Here is a 20,616-nt window from a genome sequence, read left to right as displayed (position 1 = left end):
TCTAGCCGTCTCTACATTTATGTGTGTATGCTTATATTATCAAATCATATTACCATCCAATAGCATAATAGACATAGTTATAATCTTCTTAAGGATTATCTTCCTGCTCTCGGTGCTCTTTAGGAAATTTTAAAGCAAATATATAGCAATTACTAGTATATTATGTATGCGTAATATTATCATTTTTAACACGTGCTCACGTTGGTAGGCCTATCAATAATGCATGAAGCATTTTCATTTTGTCGATGCAAGAGAAAAGAGCAGTGTATATAAAATGCATTGGTAAAGGGCTGTGCCGGGAATCGAACCCCGGACTTTCATGGTGTAGTCGGGCGCCTTACCCAACTCGGCCACAGCAACTCGCCAGAAGAGATCGATATTGCCCGTTATTTTTTACTTAACAGTTTACATTTGCAAATTATCCTGTTACGGAGGTTAAGCAATATTAACAAAAACAACAAAACTTGAACAGAAACTACCCTTTTAGCTTGGCAATGCATCCTACGAATTCCACATAATAAGAGATAAATTTGGCATGTTTATTAAGTTATCAGATATCGATTATTGATGTGTAGAATTAAAACAACATCAAGCATCTCAAGTTGTTATCATTATTATATTATTACAATTACACAATTACTAATGAGTTTATCAATTTATCTTCAAAATAAAATGAATAAAAGAGGAGTAGGCCACTGCCGAGTGATCGAATTGATGACGCATGCTTGAATGTACGCAATTTCTCGATGTTTGGGCAAGTTTACAATTGAGATGAGAAATGTTCCCATTTCGGCTTTCCATATTTTGAGTCAATTGAATGCCAACTTTCATCATTCTCTACAGTGCGTTTAAAAAAAGTTTACACTTTGAAAAAGCCCCGGGAATTAAAAAATATACAACATGTGGGTAATTTTTTCACATATAATTATTGGTTTGGGTCTCATCTATCCAATGGAAGTAAAAATTTTGACAGAATGTTACACTTGAGTGAGCACTGTCCATTTTTGTAAAGCTCGCAGAAATCTGTTTGCGCAGAAATGCTCGTTTTCATGCTGTGTCAAGGGGAAAGATCGAAATCATACTTACCCTCCGAAACATTTCCCTTGCACCTTTAGTCTATTGAAATAAAACGGATACATTCAAGCATTTTGTAACAATTTTGCTACCCAAATTGAAATTTCAACACTTAGTAAGCACAACCTTTACCTTTTTGTACCAGCTGGATCTGAGGACGTAACTGAATCTGAACAAAAGTCTATATCAGACATCTCCAGCATTTTTTCAGTTTTTATCATTTAAATTGTGTTTACACTTCATTTTTCATTTAATACTTGTTTCTCCACACTTTTTCCAAGCTTGACAATGATTAACAAAATGAAAATCAATCCTAAGCCATTTCATGTAAATCACAGTTCATTGTAAAGCAAATATCGTCACGATGGCCTCGGTGTGTTGGGAGTGGGGTGGGGCGCAATGCACTCTTCGAAGTGTTTTGGGCAAGGAAACGAGTTTAAAAAGGTAAAATATACCTTCAAATCAATTTTACTAGCTACACTTCAAGTGTTCTTCGTGATTAAGGTCTATTTTTATTCGCATAACTATTTCAAAGTTCTGCGCAAATCATTTTTCACTAACTTTTCAAACGCAAGTGGTGCTCACTCAAGCGGAAATATTTTTCGACAGTTATATCGTCATTTCTTTAAATGGATCTGTACCAATATAAAAATGTGGAAAAATCTTGTAGATACTACAAATGTGTAATTTTACAGGATTTTTTCTAAGTGTAAACTTTTTTTTTTTGATACGCACTGTATTTGGGACGTCTTCATGCTTAAAAGCCGGGGTCCTTGGATTTTTTTTCCTGATAAAGGAGATTACTGCAGCTCATCGGTTCAAAAATTTGTGTAGCGTGTATGTTAGTTCTGATATTCACTGATTATTATTAACCACAAAATACCTACCATGTAAGAAAAAAATCCTGAAATTGTATATCGGTATGTTTAGTTCTTTAGCTATTTTGTTTGTTAGAGTAAACCTCTGTTAAGGAAAATGATATCTATGTTTCATTATTCACTCATAGAAATGAACTAGATATGCGTAGATATGACCAATTACATATTCGAGGTTCATTTCTAACGTACTATGATTATATCAATTGTGATACCGTTGATTTTCTGTTAAAAACCTTTTGTGTATTATGAAAATAAGCTGCAGGCCTTTATGTGTATTTGAGCATTTATCTTTAGCGATATAAGATTCTTTTAGGTGTGATATCTTGCTTATCTATATTTTAAAAAAATATGTCAATGTGGGTTAAGAACATGTATTTCGTAAACGAAATAACGATGTATTTTGTCATTGACGTTTATTCAATAAATTTATTTTTTTAATCTATTCCTTTCTGTTAATTTCTTTCTTTCAGTTTATATAAAGCGCGTAGAGACATATTATTATTACAGTTAAAGGCACTCAAAAGAAAACCTTAGTATAATCTTAATTATTCATAAAATTCATTAATAATCAGAGCAAATTGTGCATCATTACACGTGGCATATATGTACACGATACTTGTAGATTATATGTATAGTGCGTCCCCCAAAATGACCCTCTGATATACGGCTAAATTACTTCAAAAAAAAAAACAATTATTCTCAATGAAATGTATGAAATTAGAAAGCTCATCTCTTATTCTAACTTCTATAAAAGTTTCACTGGTCTCGCTTCAGTGGTTTTGAATACACAGTCTGTTATTGAACAGTGGTGCTTTTCAGCCCATTCAAAGTTTGCATGCATGCAGCACTGCTGTGTGTTCTGCATTTTGTAGCAAATCAACCCTCTTTGACCATTCTGACCAAGGAATTCCCTGATCTAACCAGGCTCATCAAATCACAACATTGAACATGTTCAGAAGGGCAAAGTTCATTTCATGTTTGATAACGGGAGAGTGCACAATGGTTGAGACAACGGGTCATGTCTGTTTCATGCCTATATACTGCATTTTTTGTTTTCATTATTTTTTTAGTTAATAAGCTACTAAGGTCGAGTTAATTCCATGCAAGTTTTTTAAAGAAAAGGAAGTCAAAATTTTCTCTGCTAAAGTTCCTTTCCACAAAGGGTGATTTACTTGTGGATTCTGCTCTATTTTTTCAGCTTATTTTACTCATTCATCATTCACATTTTCTTTCAGGTTGCTACACTGATTCCTCGTATCAATCATCAAACACACTTTTCTTTATGTTTCCTGTCCTTCTGAACATGCCCAAGTTTATGATTTGATGAGCCTGGAAATAATTAGAGAATGTCCCTACTCAGATCCTGGATGTAAAAATGCGGGATAACATGCCATAGACAATGCAGAAATGCATCAATGCTGCAAACTTGGAATGGGCTCAAATGCACAACTGTTACATAACAGAGGGTGTATTCAAAACCACTGAAGCACGACCAATGAAATTTTCATAGAAGTTAGATCATGAAATGAACTTTCTAATCATTCGTTTGAGAATACTACCACATTTTAGAATTAATTCAGCCCTATGTCAAAGGGAATTTTTTTGGGGACGCGCTGTATAATATTGAAAAAACATTAGTACGTAATGCATATAGACATTTTTTTTTTCTATATAGACTTTTTTTTTTCTATCATATAGACATGATAGAGTAGACACGATACCTTACATATAAATCTGTTTTGATTATTGTCATAGAGCCAAGTAGGGAAAGTGAAAAATGTTTGTCCTAAAGATCAGAGTGGGTTCCGACAGACTTGCCAGAAACTTCCTCGGTATTTCCTCATATCAAGTATCATACATTACGAACAATGTAATCTCTCATAATATTACATGTTACACCTTTTCCTTCCCTTTATACCAGCTACCATTCTACTGCAGCATATAAACAGGATGAACTACAATCATAGTTTAACCAAGGGTTGAAGAGCTGGTATCCAGAGGAGGGGGGGGGGGGGGGGGGCTTTAGGTGGTGAGCGGACCTGATAATTATTTTTACGGATTATTTTTTTTAGAAACACAACTATGTGAGGTATGGCTTTGTGACTGTACTTTTCATCTTCGTACATTTCATGTTCATGCTCCACACATGGCCTCTTATTCATACGCAGACATGGTTCTTCATCGTCATAAACAAATACGTCAGATGTCAAGATACTACAATCCCCAATGCATTGAAACACCTTACCATATTCACAAACCCTATATCCACACAAATCTCTTACCCCCATGCACATCGTCGCTACCCACACACACACATGGTGTACCCTAACACGCCTTCACCAACCTATGTCTATACACTCCACAACCCCAAACACTTCACCCATCTTCCCACACCTTAGCACAGCAACAAACTTCTCCATCTTCCAAACAGACCACCCTTAAATACCTATATGTAGCTCTAAAATTTCAATGTATTTCAAATGCAAGATAATAAAAAAATTAAATTAACCCCCTCCCCTCACACACACACAAACACGCTTACTTAAATCCGCTCCAACTTTTTATTTTCTAAAAAAAACCCCGTTAAACCATTCAAAAACTCTACTCACCCACCCATATCCCAAACCACAGATACACTTCACCCACCCTTCCACACATACACTTCACACATTCTCCCACACATACACTTCACCCACACTTCCACAAAAAACCCACCGTGCCCCACAGACACTTCTTCCATACTCCCACACTTTAACTCAAACATACACTTGGGCCGCGAATGATTTTTTTTTCAAATAAACCATTTTTATTCTATTCTAACCCACACATACACTTCACCCACCCTCCACACAAACACTTCACCCACACTCCCACACATCAACCCACCGTGCCCCACAGACACTTCTTCACCCGTCCTCCCACACTTAAACTCACACATACACTTCACCCACCCTCCACACATTATCCCCCACATAAACTTCGCCCACCCTCACCACACATTAACCCACACATACACTTCACCCACACTCCCACACATCAACCCACCGTGCCCCGCACAGACACTTCATCCATCCTCCCACACTCTAACCGACACATACACTTTACCCACCCTTCCGCACATACACTTCACACATAAACTCCACCCACCCTCCCACATAATAACCCACACAAAAACTTCACCCACCTTCCCACACAGTAACCCCCACACATACAGTTAACCCACCCTCCACACAAACACTGCACCTACACTCCCACACATAAACCCACCGTGCCCCACAAAGACACTTCTTCCATCCTCCCACACATTAACCCACACATACACTTCACCCACCATTCCACATGTACACTTCACACATTCTCCCACACATAAACTCCACCCACCCTCCCACATAATAACCCACGCATAAACTTTACCCACTTCCCACACAGAAACCCCACACATACACTTAACCCACCTTCCACACATACACTTCACCCACACATCAACCCACAGTGCCCCACAGGCACTTCATCCATCCTCCCACACTTTAACTCACACATACATTTTACACACCCTCCAAACATTATCCCCCACATAAACTTCACCCACCCTCACACACATTAACCCCCACACATACACTTAACCCACCCTTCCACACATACACTTCACACACCCTCCACACATTAACCCACACATAAACTTCACACATCAACCAACCGTGCCCCACACAGACACTTCACTCACCCTCCCACACATTAACCCACACACACACTTCACCCACCCTCCCAAACAGTAACCCCCACACATACACTTAACCCACCCTCCACACACACACTTCACCCATCCTCCCACACATACACTCCACCCACCCTCCCACACAAAAAATATCACTAACCTTGTACTGAATCACCCAAATACATCTTTCAGCGCAATTCTGGTTATAAAAAGTAGATAACAATAATATAACATTCGAATTGAAATGTCACTCATCAAATAAAGCAAACCCAAATGCGGCATTACCGTATCTATTCACATGGCTCACAAAACGCATCGATGGTTGATAAACAGAAGGCTTCGATGACAAAAAACATTGATTTTGAGAGTGATATTCAATCAACGATGACCAAGAAGGTTGTATGCAGAATGATGGCTTCCTGTCAGTAAATAAACTTAAAGGTCAAGTCCACCCCAGAAAAATGTTGATTGAATAGGTAGAAAAATATCAAGCAAGCATAACACTGAAAATTTTATCAAAATCAGATGTAAAATAAGAAAGACATGACATTTAAAGTTTCGCTTATTTTTCACAAAACAGTGAAATAGCATATAAGTAAGTCGATGATGCCCCTCACTCACTATTTCTTTTGTTTTTTATTGTTTGAATTGTACAATATTTCGTTGTTGTTTTTACAGATTTGACAATAAGGACCAACTTCACAGAACCATATAGTATTAAACAATGCTAATTCCATAACATCAGGGAGGAGTTAACTTTTTTCACTTGACAATGAGAAAATTTGAATATCATATTTCATATAATAAAATTCAAAAGAAATAGAGTGGATGACGCCATCAGTCTCCCCATTCGCATCCCAATCAGGATGTGCATATAACTGTTTTGTAAAATTAAGCGAAAATTTCAAATGACATTCTTACTTTATATCCGATTTTGATGAAATTTTCAGTGTTAAGTTTGTTGGACTTTTCCCTTTTTATTCAAATGATTTTTGTTGGGGGTGGACTTGTCCTTTAATGATGTTCCTCTTAGAAATGATAATTTGATTTTAAAGGCTATGGTAAAGTTTAAACCTACTAGTTGTTAGGAAATTCACATCCCCTCCCAAAATAAATATTTAAGCCCTTCTAATACATGCAGCACAGAAACACAACACACTGAGGGAATGCAACAAATTGAAAAGGAATTCAAGATTCTACATCTTGCTGTGGATCAACTAAAGTAATTTATTTAAAAGAGAAAACCAATGGTAGTTAAATCGAATTATAAAAGAAAAATTAAAAGTTTTTTTTTCATAATGTAACAATAAATAACTGAAGTGGGATAATTTGCACATCAATGATGTGGAGCTCATCTGGCATCTTGCAACTATATTTAACACAATTTTTAATTTCAGCCCAGTTGACACTGTAATGAATTATATTGGTGACATAAATTGAGGAAACAGAATTGATATTGATGAAGAAATGACATAGAACAAGTATTTTTGTGATTTATGAATAAATTTGGTATAAATAAGCATGATTTTCTGGTCAAAATTTCTCAATTCTGTGTAGAACCTTGGCTCATGTAGCTCTCAGGTGGAACCAAATAAAGTAAAAATCAGTCAACAAATAAGTATTTAAGTGAGATTTGAAATCTATGCATAAATTAGCATATTTAATTAGTTTCAAAGTCTGTGCTGAAATTTTGTATCCCCACCAAGAGCTTTCAAATAAAGGGAACAAAATTATATTCATCAACAAATGAAGGAGAAAAAGTTTTTTTTGGGGGGATTTTTAATTATCAATACATTTTGCATAAATAATTTTCTAGTCAAAATTTCAAAATTCTGTGTGAAAATTTGGGGAACCTAGTGTAGCTCTACCACATGGATGAAAAAAAGTCAACAAATAAAGAAGCATTTTTGTGATAATGAACAGTTTTGCATAGACTAGCATAAATAATTTTCTACTCAAAATTTCAAAACTCTGTGCAGAAGTTAGGTGAACCTCATGAAGCTCTACCAGATAAAAGAGAAAAAAAAATCGGTCAACAAATAAAGAAGCAACTTACGTGAATTTTTACAATACGCACAAATTAATTAGCATTAAAATTGTTTCTAGACAAGCTTTCAAAATTCTGTGCAACAGTTTGGTGAACCACATGAGGCTCTACCAAATGGGTGCAAAAAAAAGCATTTTTTTTTGGAAAAATGTGCATAAATTAGCATGTTTAATGAGTTTCAAAATTCAGTATAGAAGTTTTGAATCCTCTGCCTAAAGCTAAAAAAGCAAACAGAATTAAAATCAGACTTGAAATGATAAAGAAGCACTTTTAAATTTAGTTAACATATAAAGAAGATGTGATTTATGAATTTTGCATAAATTAGCATAATTAATTTTCTACTCAAAAGTTCAAAATTCTGTGTACAAATTTGGTGGACCTCATGAAGATCTACCAGATGGAAGATAAAAAAGATAAAAATCAGTCAACAAATAAAGAAGAAGAATCATTTTATGTCAATTTTTAAAATAAGCATAAATTAGCATCAAATTGTTCTAGAAAAATGTCAAAATTCAGTGTAAAAGTTTGGTGAACCTCATGAAGCTCTACCAGATGGTAGCAAAAATAAATCCAAATCGGCCAACACATAAACAAGAGGAAGCATTTCTTGTGAATATTGAAAGTTGAGCATAAATTGGCAAATTCAATGACTTTCAAACTTCTGTTTAGAAGTTTTGAATCCCCACCTAGTGATATCATACAAAGCAAACAGAATTGAAATCGGACTTGAAATGGCGAAGTACTAGTAGCATTTTGAAATTGTGGACGGACGAAAGACGATATGCCATGGCATAAGCTCATCTTGCCCTTCGGGCCGGATAAACTAAAAATGATCTGGCATTAGTCAGAGAAGTAGGAGTGCAATTTTATGTATTGAAAAATAATCTAGAATAACTTTTGTGAGGATATAATGAAATAGTTACAGGACCAGACTTTCAATTTATTCTCTTAAATTTATTCATAAATTTCTTACAAATATCTACCAATACCAATCACATTTGCACCTGTGCAAGGGCTATTGATATAGTCGATAGAAGCCTTACAATAGCATATTTTCAAAATCAGGCCATTGAAATCAGGAACATGGTCACATTTGGTCTTAGGAAAATAACTGAAGTCACAAAAAATATGTTATTCTATTTTCTGCAATTTTCCAAATTATGGATGATATGTAGGTAACACAGGATTGGTGGTAGGTTTGGTGGTATGATAGTAGATAGGATAGATTTTGTACTTGTGCAATTGAGGAATACTGCAACAAAAACAAAAATGCATATCAGGGTAGTACGCCAATGAAATAAAATGGAATTAACATCTTTTTTTATATAAATATTGATTGGAATAATGGACTATGTATTTTTTTTCATGAATAATTCCCCTCTCAATATTCCACATTACCAAGTTCTACTATTGATCAGTCTATCAGTGTTTAGTGTGCCGTCGCAGGTGTTTAGCAAGGCTTGATTTAAATGAAAATCTCTGATCACATTTTGAGCAAGGATAAGGTTTCTCCCCGGAGTGCACAACCATGTGCTGAGTAAGGTAGTCCTTGGTATAAAATCTCTTACCACAATCAGGACATAAGAAACCCTTTTGACCAGTGTGCCTTTGGAAATGCCTCACAAGATAAGACTTAATCGGAAATTGTTTATCACACTTGGAGCACTTATAAGGCTTTTCTTTGGAGTGTAGTTGAATATGCCTTTTGTAATTACCTGCATCGGCAAACACTTTCTTACATTCTTCACACTGAAACGGTTTTTCTCCTGTGTGAACAAGCATGTGTTCTTCCAAGGAAAGTTTGCAAGAAAATCTTGCATTGCACAAAGAACAACAATAGGGCTTTTCACCTTTATGAGTCATTATGTGACTTTTCAGCTGACTGTTTGCTCTAAATCTCTTGCCACAGAATGAACATAAGTAAGGCTTTAAACCAGAGTGTGACATCATATGATACTCAAGGCCATGTTTTGAAGCAAAGTGTTTACTACACTTTTGACATGAATATTGTTTTTCATTTGAGTGCGTTTTCATGTGACGCATCAGTTGATACTGTGTCGCAAATTTTTTGTCACACAATGTACAAGGATAATGTTTTTCACCTGAATGCACATGCATATGAACATTGAGATTCCTTGAATTGGGAAAACTTTTCTTACACACATTACACACATAAGGTTTTTCACCCGAGTGCGTTTTCACGTGACGCGTCAGTTGATACTGTGTTGCAAATTTTTTGTCACACAATGTACAAAGATAAGGTTTTTCATCTGAATGCATATGCATATGAACATTGAGATTCCTTGAATTGGCAAAACCTTTCTTACACAAACTACACACATAAGGTTTTTTACCCGAGTGTGTTTGTAAATGTCTATTTAGTCGAGCTTTGGTTGGAAATTTTTTGTCACACAATGTACAAGGATAAGGTTTCTCCCCAGAGTGCACAAACATGTGCTGAGTAAGGTAGTCATTGGTATAAAATCTCTTACCACATTCAGGACATAAGAAACCCTTTTGACCAGTGTGCCTTTGGAAATGCTTTATAAGAGAAGACTTCATGTCAAATTGTTTATCACACTTGGAGCACTTATAGGGCTTTTCTTCGGCATGTAGACGAATATGCCTTTTGTAATTGTCAGCAACGGCAAACACTTTCTTACACTCTTCACACTGAAATGGTTTTTCTCCTGTGTGAACAAGCATGTGTTCTTCCAAGGAAAGTTTGCAAGAAAATCTTGCATTGCACAAAGAACAACAATAAGGCTTTTCACCTTTATGAGTCATTATGTGACTTTTCAGCTGACTGTTTGCTCTAAATCTCTTGCCACAGAATGAACATAAGTAAGGCTTTAAACCAGAGTGTGACATCATATGATACTCAAGGCCATGTTTTGAAGCAAAGTGTTTACTACACTTTTGACATGAATATTGTTTTTCATTCGAGTGCGTTTTCATGTGACGCATCAGTTGATACTGTGTTGCAAATTTTTTGTCACACAATGTACAAGGATAAGATTTTTCACCTGAATGCGTATGCATATGAACATCAAGATTCCTTGAATTGGGAAAACCTTTCTTACACACACTACACACATAAGGTTTTTCACCAGAGTGTGTTTGTATATGTCTATTTAGTTGAGTTTTTGTTGGAAATTTTTTGTCACACAATGTACAAGGATAAGGTTTTTCACCTGAATGCGTATGCATATGAACATCAAGTTTCCTTGAATTGGGAAAACCTTTCTTACACACATTACACACATTATATGTTTCATCACAAGAAATTGACTTCTCAAAATCTGTAACCGTTTCTGCATCAATTCCCATGGGTCCTTTCTTACTTTGAATGCTTTCCAGGACATTGTCACCCTTGGATTCATATCTACTTTTCCCAAGGGTGTAAGTGGTTATCTTGTTTTCCATATCTGTGAGAGGACTGGAACCCTGGGCCATATCATCCAAACTTTGAGGCATGTTACTGGAACTGCAGCTAAAATCTACATATGGACACACAAAAAATACAAAAAACAAATTGTATTCAAAACTTATCAAGTATCCTACTAGAAAATAATACATAAATGAATGTATATTTCATACAAACAATAAAATGATTTGCAAAATTTTCACATACTTTCAGATTTCGAAAAGTAATTTCAAACATGACTTTTTCAGCCAGAAATGTTTTGCACCTTTATTAGAATACCTGAAGAATAGAACATTACAGTAATCCGGATTCTAAAAAAGAAAATCACCATGTCTAAAAATTTCAGTATTTGCTCTATAATAGGATTCTAGTCTCAATATTACAGAAATTGGTCAAGAAATATGATTGACCTTTAACTAAATGGGATCTGACAGATAGCCTGTTAAAATTCTTCATCTCATAAAATCATTTAAAGTTAAGCATTATTTCATATACACAAATCTATTAATTTCATTACCATTTTCTGAGATTGAGGTTCCTATTTAATTTTTTTCTTAAGACTTGTGATTTTCTTTTTGAAATTCAGATGCCCACCGTCCTGACAAAATGACTTTTGGGGTATCCTTTCTTCACATTGCTTTTACTCTCTCATGCATGAAAAAGAAAATTTATATTTTATTGTTCGAATCAGACATGAAATGAAATACTCTGAAAATTTGCTTTGCCCAATCAATCATAGGCCCGGCAGCCACCGTGCCGCGCCAGATCAACGAGGCTCTATCCCTTCAATTGTTGAACGCCAAAAAGGGTAGCAGTATTTCCAATCTTCTAATGTCTTTTGGTCTGAAGTGTTCAGGGTTTGAACTCCCAACCTCCCAGTGGTGGGACGGACACTCTACCAACTAAGCCAACACACTGTTTAACGAATGAGGAATCTCCTGTGTCATACCAGCTGGAAGAAAAGACTCTAAACATTACAATGACAGGTAATTGTCTATTGTATTTGTGATTTAATCTATGATAAATTTTCAATAATTGTGAAATTAATTTTTTTATGGGACTTACTCCATATCGCATGGAAGAGGAAGGAGATGAATGTTTATTCAATATCTAACTTGTGTGCTACAGAAATGCTCCTTACCTTGATCTGTTGATAGTATTGTAGTATGGCAGGGAGGCGTTTCTTCCGAGTCTTTTTCGATGAAGTTGGACAAGGTATTGAAAATACTCCCCAGTAGAAGCTCACTACATGCATCTCTGCTCACTTCACATTGTTCTAAGGAATTGGAAACAAGGGAGAACTATACTTGGATGTCTGATACTATTAATTCAAGATCAGTATCATTTAAACTACACATAACTTTGCCAGAGCAAAATCTTTGGGAAAAAAATGAATGACTTTAAATGGAAGGAGTATAAAAAAAAAATCTGTTGACACATAACTTCACAGCTCATCGATAATGGGTTAAACCAACTTGACACCTTCCCACCCGTGTAGCAAAAAGCTAGATTCGCCACTGATGATTGCTTTGTGCATAAGCATGTCTCACCCCTGCAAATCAATGCATGTGTCGTAAAAGTTTGCAAAACACTCTGTTGATCGGAGAGGATGCCATGTTGGTCCTGTATGTGTATAGGAAATTCCAATCTATTCATCCTAAAACTAATGTGCTATTCTTCAGAGAGTCAAGTGTTCACCCAATGTATTGCACCAGCCAATTCCCTAATGCTACTGTACTGAAGTGCAAGAACTCTCAAAATTCAGAGGCAGTGTGGCTTGAAGAATTTGTGCTTTGTAAGACATTTTGTTGTTTTATCTACCTTCATCTGTTTCTTCTTGCTTGATGAAGAATATTTGTGGTCCATTCTTGCTTGACAGTGACAGTTTTTCCAAGATGCTCTTAGAACTTTGATCTAGAAAAACAAAATAAACAAAATACCAAAGTCAATCAATGCATTTTACTTTTCTTCTGACTGAGGTGCAAAAGAGCAGGGGTTTTATATTCCAGTGAACCAGGTTGAATTCCCAATCGGTGTGCTAGTGCCCTTTGGTAAGGCAGCAATCCTCGTTACCAGGTGGCTTGGAGAGGACTGTAAGCCCTCGATCCTCTGCATATTTTGTTTACATTCTTCTTTCTGTAATCCATACGCAGTACTATCATTCATTTCTCATCTCCCCCTCTCTATCTCTCTCATTTATCCTCTCTCCTCCCAGTTTCTCTTGGTCTTGATTTGTTGCTAACTATTGTATATCTTGGTTGTTTTATTTTCATGATTTCTCCTGTTGGCAATCTTGTTATTTATTATTACTTTTATATTTTAATTTTTGTTCCTAATCTGTCATAATTTGAGGGGCTCACAATATATACAAGGTTTGCTTTTTAGCAAATAAATAAATTTTATATACCATATGATCCTTTTTTACATATTTTGCATGTAATTTTCTTATGTCTCTTTTAAGTAGATTTAATGATCTGGCATATTGTTTGTGGCACTTGCTTGTTATGATTGTATTTACTTTGTTTATATTTTGCAGAAAAAGAAATAAATGAAATATGGCATACTGATCAATTTCAAAATGTCACATAGCAAAAAAAAAAAAAAAACCAGATCCAAATTATCAAAACTTTGTAATTTCACACAGATTATATTGCCACTTTGAAGGCAGAATTTGTAATTTACATGTAATACCCAGGAGCAATTGTAGCCAACAGCATCCTTATTTTATAATGCAAGACGTCAACAATGCCTTGAAGCATTTTCACTGGCAGACAGAAGTATTTTGTCCTTGTGAATATAGATAGTATTTGGTACTTCATACTTTATAAAAGCATAGCCAAATTTTAATCCATATTGAAGATTATGAGATTACCAACCTATAATCTGAATGAACCAAACATTTGCCCCTATGCTTTTTGCTCATCCCCAATTCCTCCTAATAAGTCATCCTTAGAAAAAAAAGTGTTCGTGTGGAGCCCTGGATTAGGATAAGGAATAGGGTGAGGATTAATAGATTACAGGTAGATTTAATACTAGGTGGGCTTCCTGCACGTACTCTCTTAAGTAGGAGAAATTGTCATATGTAATCAATTGTCATGCAACAATGATTTACCTTGATGTGCTGATGAGGCATCAGGTTGGAGAGAAGAATAATCCTCCAGCTGTATTAGTTTAGTGGAGGCTTCTGTCAAGCTTTGCTTGTCTGGTGGATGCTGCATGAGCTTAGAGTAACTTTGGTCTGGAAGAAAGTAGAAGGAAACCTTTATATTACAAGTGACCCATGACACCAGGAATATACATCTGGGGGCCCTTTATTTTGAGAAAAGAGGGTTACCCTCACGATATCAAGGTGACATAAAAGACTAAAAATTTCAATTTTTAATCTAATAATTTAAAACTTGATTATAAATAATTACTATTGTAACAATAGAAATTTTCAATATTTGTAATCAAGTTTCAAATTTAATTATTTTGTTAAATAATAATTTGTATCTATAAATTGTTCTTCAAAATGGCATTTTGTAACATTGCTCATCGAAGCTACGTCAAAACAAAGCGGGTTAAGGGTCAAGCCTACGTATGTGCGGTGTTTACGGAATGGATCGAGGGATCTACAGGAGATCTGTCGGAAAAGAAACTTTTCATTTTTCACATTTTTATCAACTATTTTTTGCACCTTCATGCGCATTAATCATATTAAGGTGTATAGATAAATGAAATAAAACAAATTTATGTGATTTCTATCTTCAACAATGGATTTCCTAAGGAAATCAATCCTTGTTGACAAGGCCTGCTTTAATGTCGATGGCAAGGGTTTCAAAACTTCGTAATGAAGAAGTATATGTCAAAATATTAAAAAATATCATCATGAAGTCCTCAAAGTTATAGGTACCCCATGTCTGCCAACCCATTCACTTTGCACACAATTCTGGGATTTTCGAAAGGCTGCATTTGAGGCTGTCACATGAAATGCCAAAATTTCATCATTTTTCCAGCATTATCCTGGTTGAAGTCACCACCCCATTTACTGTCGTTTATTTCATCAGCGGCAGTGACTTCTTTCAACTCCCATTGGCATTGACTTTGTAACCGGGGGGGGGGGGGGGCACTCTGTATATAGTGCATAGTAGGTATGTGCCGCGGAGGGTACCCCCATTTTTACACTCAAATTTCTGTTCCAAGGCATAGCATTTTTGTCTTATTGAGAAAAAGAACAAAGAAAGCCGCTCCAAGGCATAGCTTTTTCTTCTTATCGAGAAAAAAGAAATCCGCTCCAAAGCTTCGCATTTTTTTTCGTTACGCAGTTCTGATCGCATTGGTCTGCTATAATGAGCTGCAATTTTGGTGAAAAGCGGCCGCAGAGCTCATCCTGACTGACGAAGGCCGCGCTAGCTGCATCATGCACGCATGACCATTCCATAGGCATAGGGATGCGTACGCACTCACACGCTGGCGATCCGTTCCAAGTTTTTGTCTCGCCCGGGGACACACCCTCACCATTTTTGGGGTCGAATGCCTCCCCCCCGGGCTTTGTATATACACAACTAGACCAAAAGCTTCGGTCTCTGTTATGTTGGTTGTTCAGCTGAACTCCGTTGGCTTCACTCACCAAATACAGAGACCGAAGTTCTAGCGCGATCTGTACAGGGGACTCAATGGCCATATGTTTATGTACTTAAGATCGGACAAAACGGGGAAGTGAATTTGCGTGACAGCCGAGGTAAGTCACTGTTTTTGTTCCTTTTAACTTGATTTTTCTCTGTTTTTTGGCAATTAATGCCAAGAGGGAATATTAATTTGCATTTTGGTTGCAATAATTGTCAATTTTTTTATTCATTAAAGACAAAAATTGAAGAGCCCCGACGGGGAGATTTTGCATTGCAAGTCCCCTAAAGGTGGCTGCACGATAGCGAGCTGTCTGTGTACGAGGAGAATTTTTTTTTTTAAATGTTTAAAAACTCCTCGAAACAGCCGGCTGCCAGCTGTCTAATAGTACACAACGAGCGCACACACACCGACACATACAAGAAGAGAGGACTTATTTCAGGATAAGGCCATTTTTCCAGCGTTTCGAGTTGGATTTTTTGATGAAAATCTTTCTACATGTTCTATGCACTTGTTCATTGCAACCATCTTGCCTGTGGGGAATCTACAGGTAGGACTATGGTATGCCAATGCTGCACATAGCACACACTTTGAAAAATCATCAAAATATCACTTTTGTCACCAAAATTACTAATTTCTATACAGTTGCAATTTATTTTTCATTTAGTAACTTGGGAATCATTTTTGTATTCACCAGAGCGCTCAAAAACTTGAAGTTTGGGCATATTCTTGTGTATGCCCTCTATTGATGGAAAGTTATATGGCAAGAAATTTTTCATTTTTCAATCTCTAATTTTAATTAAGAAAAAAATAATTCAAAGAATTAAATTTGCATAAGTGCCAAGTTATATGATGAATAGCTGTAATGGAAACTGACAGTGTAAGAAAATCAAGCATTTGTCCCATATAAAAAGAGAAATTAAGCCAAACATTGCCACCATTATTTTGCCACACATAGGTATGTAACTGAGAACAAGGTTATATCCACTCATTCAATGAACAAGGTTATGATATAACCTTGTTCTCAGTTATATCTCCATGTGTGGCAAAATAAGGGTGGCAATGTTTGGCTTATTTCCTCTTTTTCTTTGGGGAAAATGCTTGATTTTTTTACTCTGACAGTTTCTACACCTATTATTCATATTAAAACTTGGCTCTTATTTAAATTTGATTCATTAAATCATTTTTTTCTTAATTTAAGATAGAGATCAAAAAATGAAAATTTTCTTGCCATATTACTTTCCATCAATAGAGGGCGTACACAAAAATATGCCCAAAATTCAAGTTGTTGAGTGCTCTGGAGAATTCAAAAATTCTTCTTAAGTTACCAATGAAAAATCAATTTCAACTGTATGGAAATTAGTAATTTTGGTTACAGAAATGATATTTTCCTGTTTTCTTAAAGTGTGTGCTCTGTACAACATTGGCATACCATAGTCCTACCTGTACTATAGGGCACACATGAGTAATACAGACCCCCATTCACTCACGTGTTATATCATAGCTCATCAAAAAATCATTAAAAATCAATCCCTCGATAGATTTTGCTTTAATTCACTGACATTAGTCACAATTAACAGTGCATTAAGACTTGATATGTTAATCAGGTACTTGCCCAGCTCAATCAAAAGTTAAATGGCCTGAAATAAGACTAACCATAATTTCGGCCAGTTCATCGCCAGAAAAACCAGAACTGCATTGTGGGTAATAATGATTAAAATGAAATACAAAAATGCAGTCTAGCCTTCCCAAACGCCTTGATTATGAAAGAGTATGAACATAGCATTATGTCTATTGTTTTTCTTTTGATATACAAACATTTGATCTATTTTTAATGAATTATTTTAATCAACAAAGTCATGTGATCTTTACTTACGCCTGTCCGGCATGCATTGCGCGCAGATGAATTACACTCGTGTGCCCTATACTGTGGGTCAAATGACGAAAAGTTGAAAATTTTGGTCTCAAAAGAAAGAGTGAGTTCTCCTGAAGAGATTGATACCTTGCATTCAATACCTAATCTGACTAAACGCGTAAAAGAAAAGAAAACGTCTCATTAGACACCCCTCAATTTAATGTGAAAATGCAGTGTTCCATTCATATATTTTGTGCGCTTCCTATGGTATTGCAGCTACAAGTTCTACTTGCTTGATGTCCATCAATTGGCTAAATATGTATTGTGTGGATTTACAACTTCTTGTTTACATGTTTAATTTCGTTCGAGGTGATTTATTACCTATGTATTCGCATAAGAATAAACAAAGTAAATAAAAGAAAATTGATAACAAACAAAGATTGTAAGCATTTCTTTTGCTCATTCGCCACTCTTCCCTAGTATTATAACCGTTAATTTGGAGGAAGAAGGGGGGGGGTGTTAAAGGCATCAACCCCGCCCTGCTTTCAAGCCAGGAGGATGGGGGTATGTACCCCGACTCAGCACCCCCCCCCCCCCTCTCCAGTAGCTTTCAACGAAGTGAATAGTATTCAAGTGCGCAATCTATGATGTATCTGTCTGAGACAAGTTTATGTATTTTAATGTTTTGTTCATCTTTCTTTCTCTGCGTGCTCTAAATATTGAAAATAGGAATCCTGATGATAATTAGAAGTTATTCATCATTTTGAAGTTCCTACTAGTACTTGTTTCATTTCACACTCTCAAACCAACCGGATCTCCTATTGGGAGTAGAAACTCGCATTTCTGCATGATAAATGATAAGCATTGAATATACATTTGAAAGCGTCATTCCAGCATAGTAAGCGATAAATGCACTAAATGCCGAGTAATATACTTATCATCTGTTGTTAAACATAACCTATATCACTTTACATAAAACTGTTTAAAGCATTCTCACCACCGATTTCTAGCAGACGACGCCCAGCCATAGCAACGACAGTGTAGAAGTGTAGTCGCGATATAGGGCACACATGAGTAATACAGACCCCCATTCACTCACGTGTTATATCATAGCTCATCAAAAAATCATTAAAAATCAATCCCTCGATAGATTTTGCTTTAATTCACTGACATTAGTCACAATTAACAGTGCATTAAGACTTGATATGTTAATCAGGTACTTGCCCAGCTCAATCAAAAGTTAAATGGCCTGAAATAAGACTAACCATAATTTCGGCCAGTTCATCGCCAGAAAAACCAGAACTGCATTGTGGGTAATAATGATTAAAATGAAATACAAAAATGCAGTCTAGCCTTCCCAAACGCCTTGATTATGAAAGAGTATGAACATAGCATTATGTCTATTGTTTTTCTTTTGATATACAAACATTTGATCTATTTTTAATGAATTATTTTAATCAACAAAGTCATGTGATCTTTACTTACGCCTGTCCGGCATGCATTGCGCGCAGATGAATTACACTCGTGTGCCCTATAGATTCCCCACAGGCAGGGTGGTAGCAGTGAAGAAGTGGTTATTATCATAACCTTGTTCATTGAATGAGTGGTTCTATGAGACTATTCATTGCATGTGCATGATGTGTAAAGTCTGTGTTCGTTGCATATCTTCTTACTTTAATCGCGCACATACGCAAGAGCGAATGGGAACTTACCATACGCCACTATAAGCAAATGGGACTTGGCCTACCGCTATTATAGCTGACCCGTATGCTGCCTCTACTTTCGACCGGAACTCCGGCATAGGCCCTGGCAAGATACGCTGTGATTTTTAAGTTCAGCTAGGCCTACACCTAACACGCCATGCAAGACCATCAATTTAATTTTAACTCAAGAAATAGACATTAAAACCAACTTCAGTTCATTGAGTAGTCATGCAAACTTACTCACCTGCAATATCCCTTGAATTCATGGCTTCCTGTCATTCCTGAAGGACCACTTTCCCGAAAAAAAACTTTCGACGCTCGCTAAGACAGTCTAAGACAACATGCAGTGAGAAGCCGCAGCTAGGGGCCGATTGCACGAAAGGGTCTTTGCAAGGACCGTCGACGCTTTCGTGTCGCCCATCTTTTATGATGCGCAATGTGAAAAGCATATTAAATAAATCATCTGCAAACATATTTCATTCGTCCGTTAAATTAAGCAAAATATTTGTTTATAAAATGATGTGATTTATCATGAAATTGTATAAAATTTGATTTAAAAGCAAACTAACGAATCTTATTCTTTATCATAAATTTCAGAAACACCCCGCCCATAGCGTATCATAAAAGATGGGCGACACGAAAGACGGTCCTTGGAAAGACCCTTTCGTGCAATCGGCCCCTGATCTCCAAAAAATCAAGTACATGTAGTTCTTACAATTGCAATATTCTTATGAGAAACTAAATCATCATTATGTTCTACCCATAGAGATGTATACTAATTATATCTATGGTTCTACCCTATCATGTGAACATAAAATCAGGTATAACTTCAGTTAAAGAAATCTACCTGTCTTCATTTTTTGAATAAAAAGGGTGATTTTTCTTTACCACTAATTTATCGTGTAATTTATTCATGTTTTATGTGAATTTCAAATTTTGCAAAATAGGTAAGATTTACAAGAAAACCATCTTGTGCAATATTCTTCTGTGAAACTAAATTTTCATGATACCCTAGCTACCATTTGAACTATTAACGTTTAATACCTATCTTCACATTTTTAAAAAATATTCTTTTCCAAAAATTTCTTTGTGGATCTAAACCCCTTTTGCAACCAAAGTTAAATGGGTCTAACCCCTTTGGGAAAAAAAGTGAATATTCTTTGCCATTTTTGTTCACTCTTTAAAAAGTCAATGGGAAGTCTACAACGTACTGTCTATAATATACATCGAAACAAAAATAAATTTGATGAAAAATGGATCTAACTCCTTTTGCAACTGAACTTTTCATTGAATCAACGAACGTGAACGTAGA

General features: G+C 35.9%; 1 protein-coding gene across 2 annotated transcripts; it reads right to left on the bottom strand.

Moving 5' to 3' along the window:
• Nucleotides 1-9,084: 9,084 nt before the first annotated feature.
• LOC121413352 (gastrula zinc finger protein XlCGF58.1-like) lies at nt 9,085-19,681 on the bottom strand. Of its 2 annotated transcripts, XM_041606138.1 has the most exons (5): nt 19,549-19,680; nt 14,254-14,379; nt 12,963-13,055; nt 12,283-12,417; nt 9,085-11,214 (listed from the first exon to the last, which is right to left on the bottom strand). In XM_041606138.1, exons 1-5 carry the CDS (start codon nt 19,568-19,570, stop codon nt 9,137-9,139), a joined length of 2,454 nt encoding a protein of 817 aa, XP_041462072.1. In that variant the 5' UTR covers nt 19,571-19,680; the 3' UTR covers nt 9,085-9,136. The 2 variants fall into 2 exon arrangements, with proteins under 2 accessions (XP_041462072.1, XP_041462073.1); XM_041606139.1 differs by lacking the exon at nt 12,283-12,417 and having other exon boundaries at nt 19,549-19,681.
• Between the last annotated feature and the right edge of the window lie 935 nt (nt 19,682-20,616).

The sequence above is a fragment of the Lytechinus variegatus genome, chromosome 4 (assembly GCF_018143015.1).
Source record: "Lytechinus variegatus isolate NC3 chromosome 4, Lvar_3.0, whole genome shotgun sequence".
NCBI lineage: Eukaryota > Metazoa > Echinodermata > Echinoidea > Temnopleuroida > Toxopneustidae > Lytechinus > Lytechinus variegatus.
The sequence above is the reverse complement of the archived record's forward strand: the minus strand, read 5'-3'. Positions and strand labels throughout refer to the sequence as shown.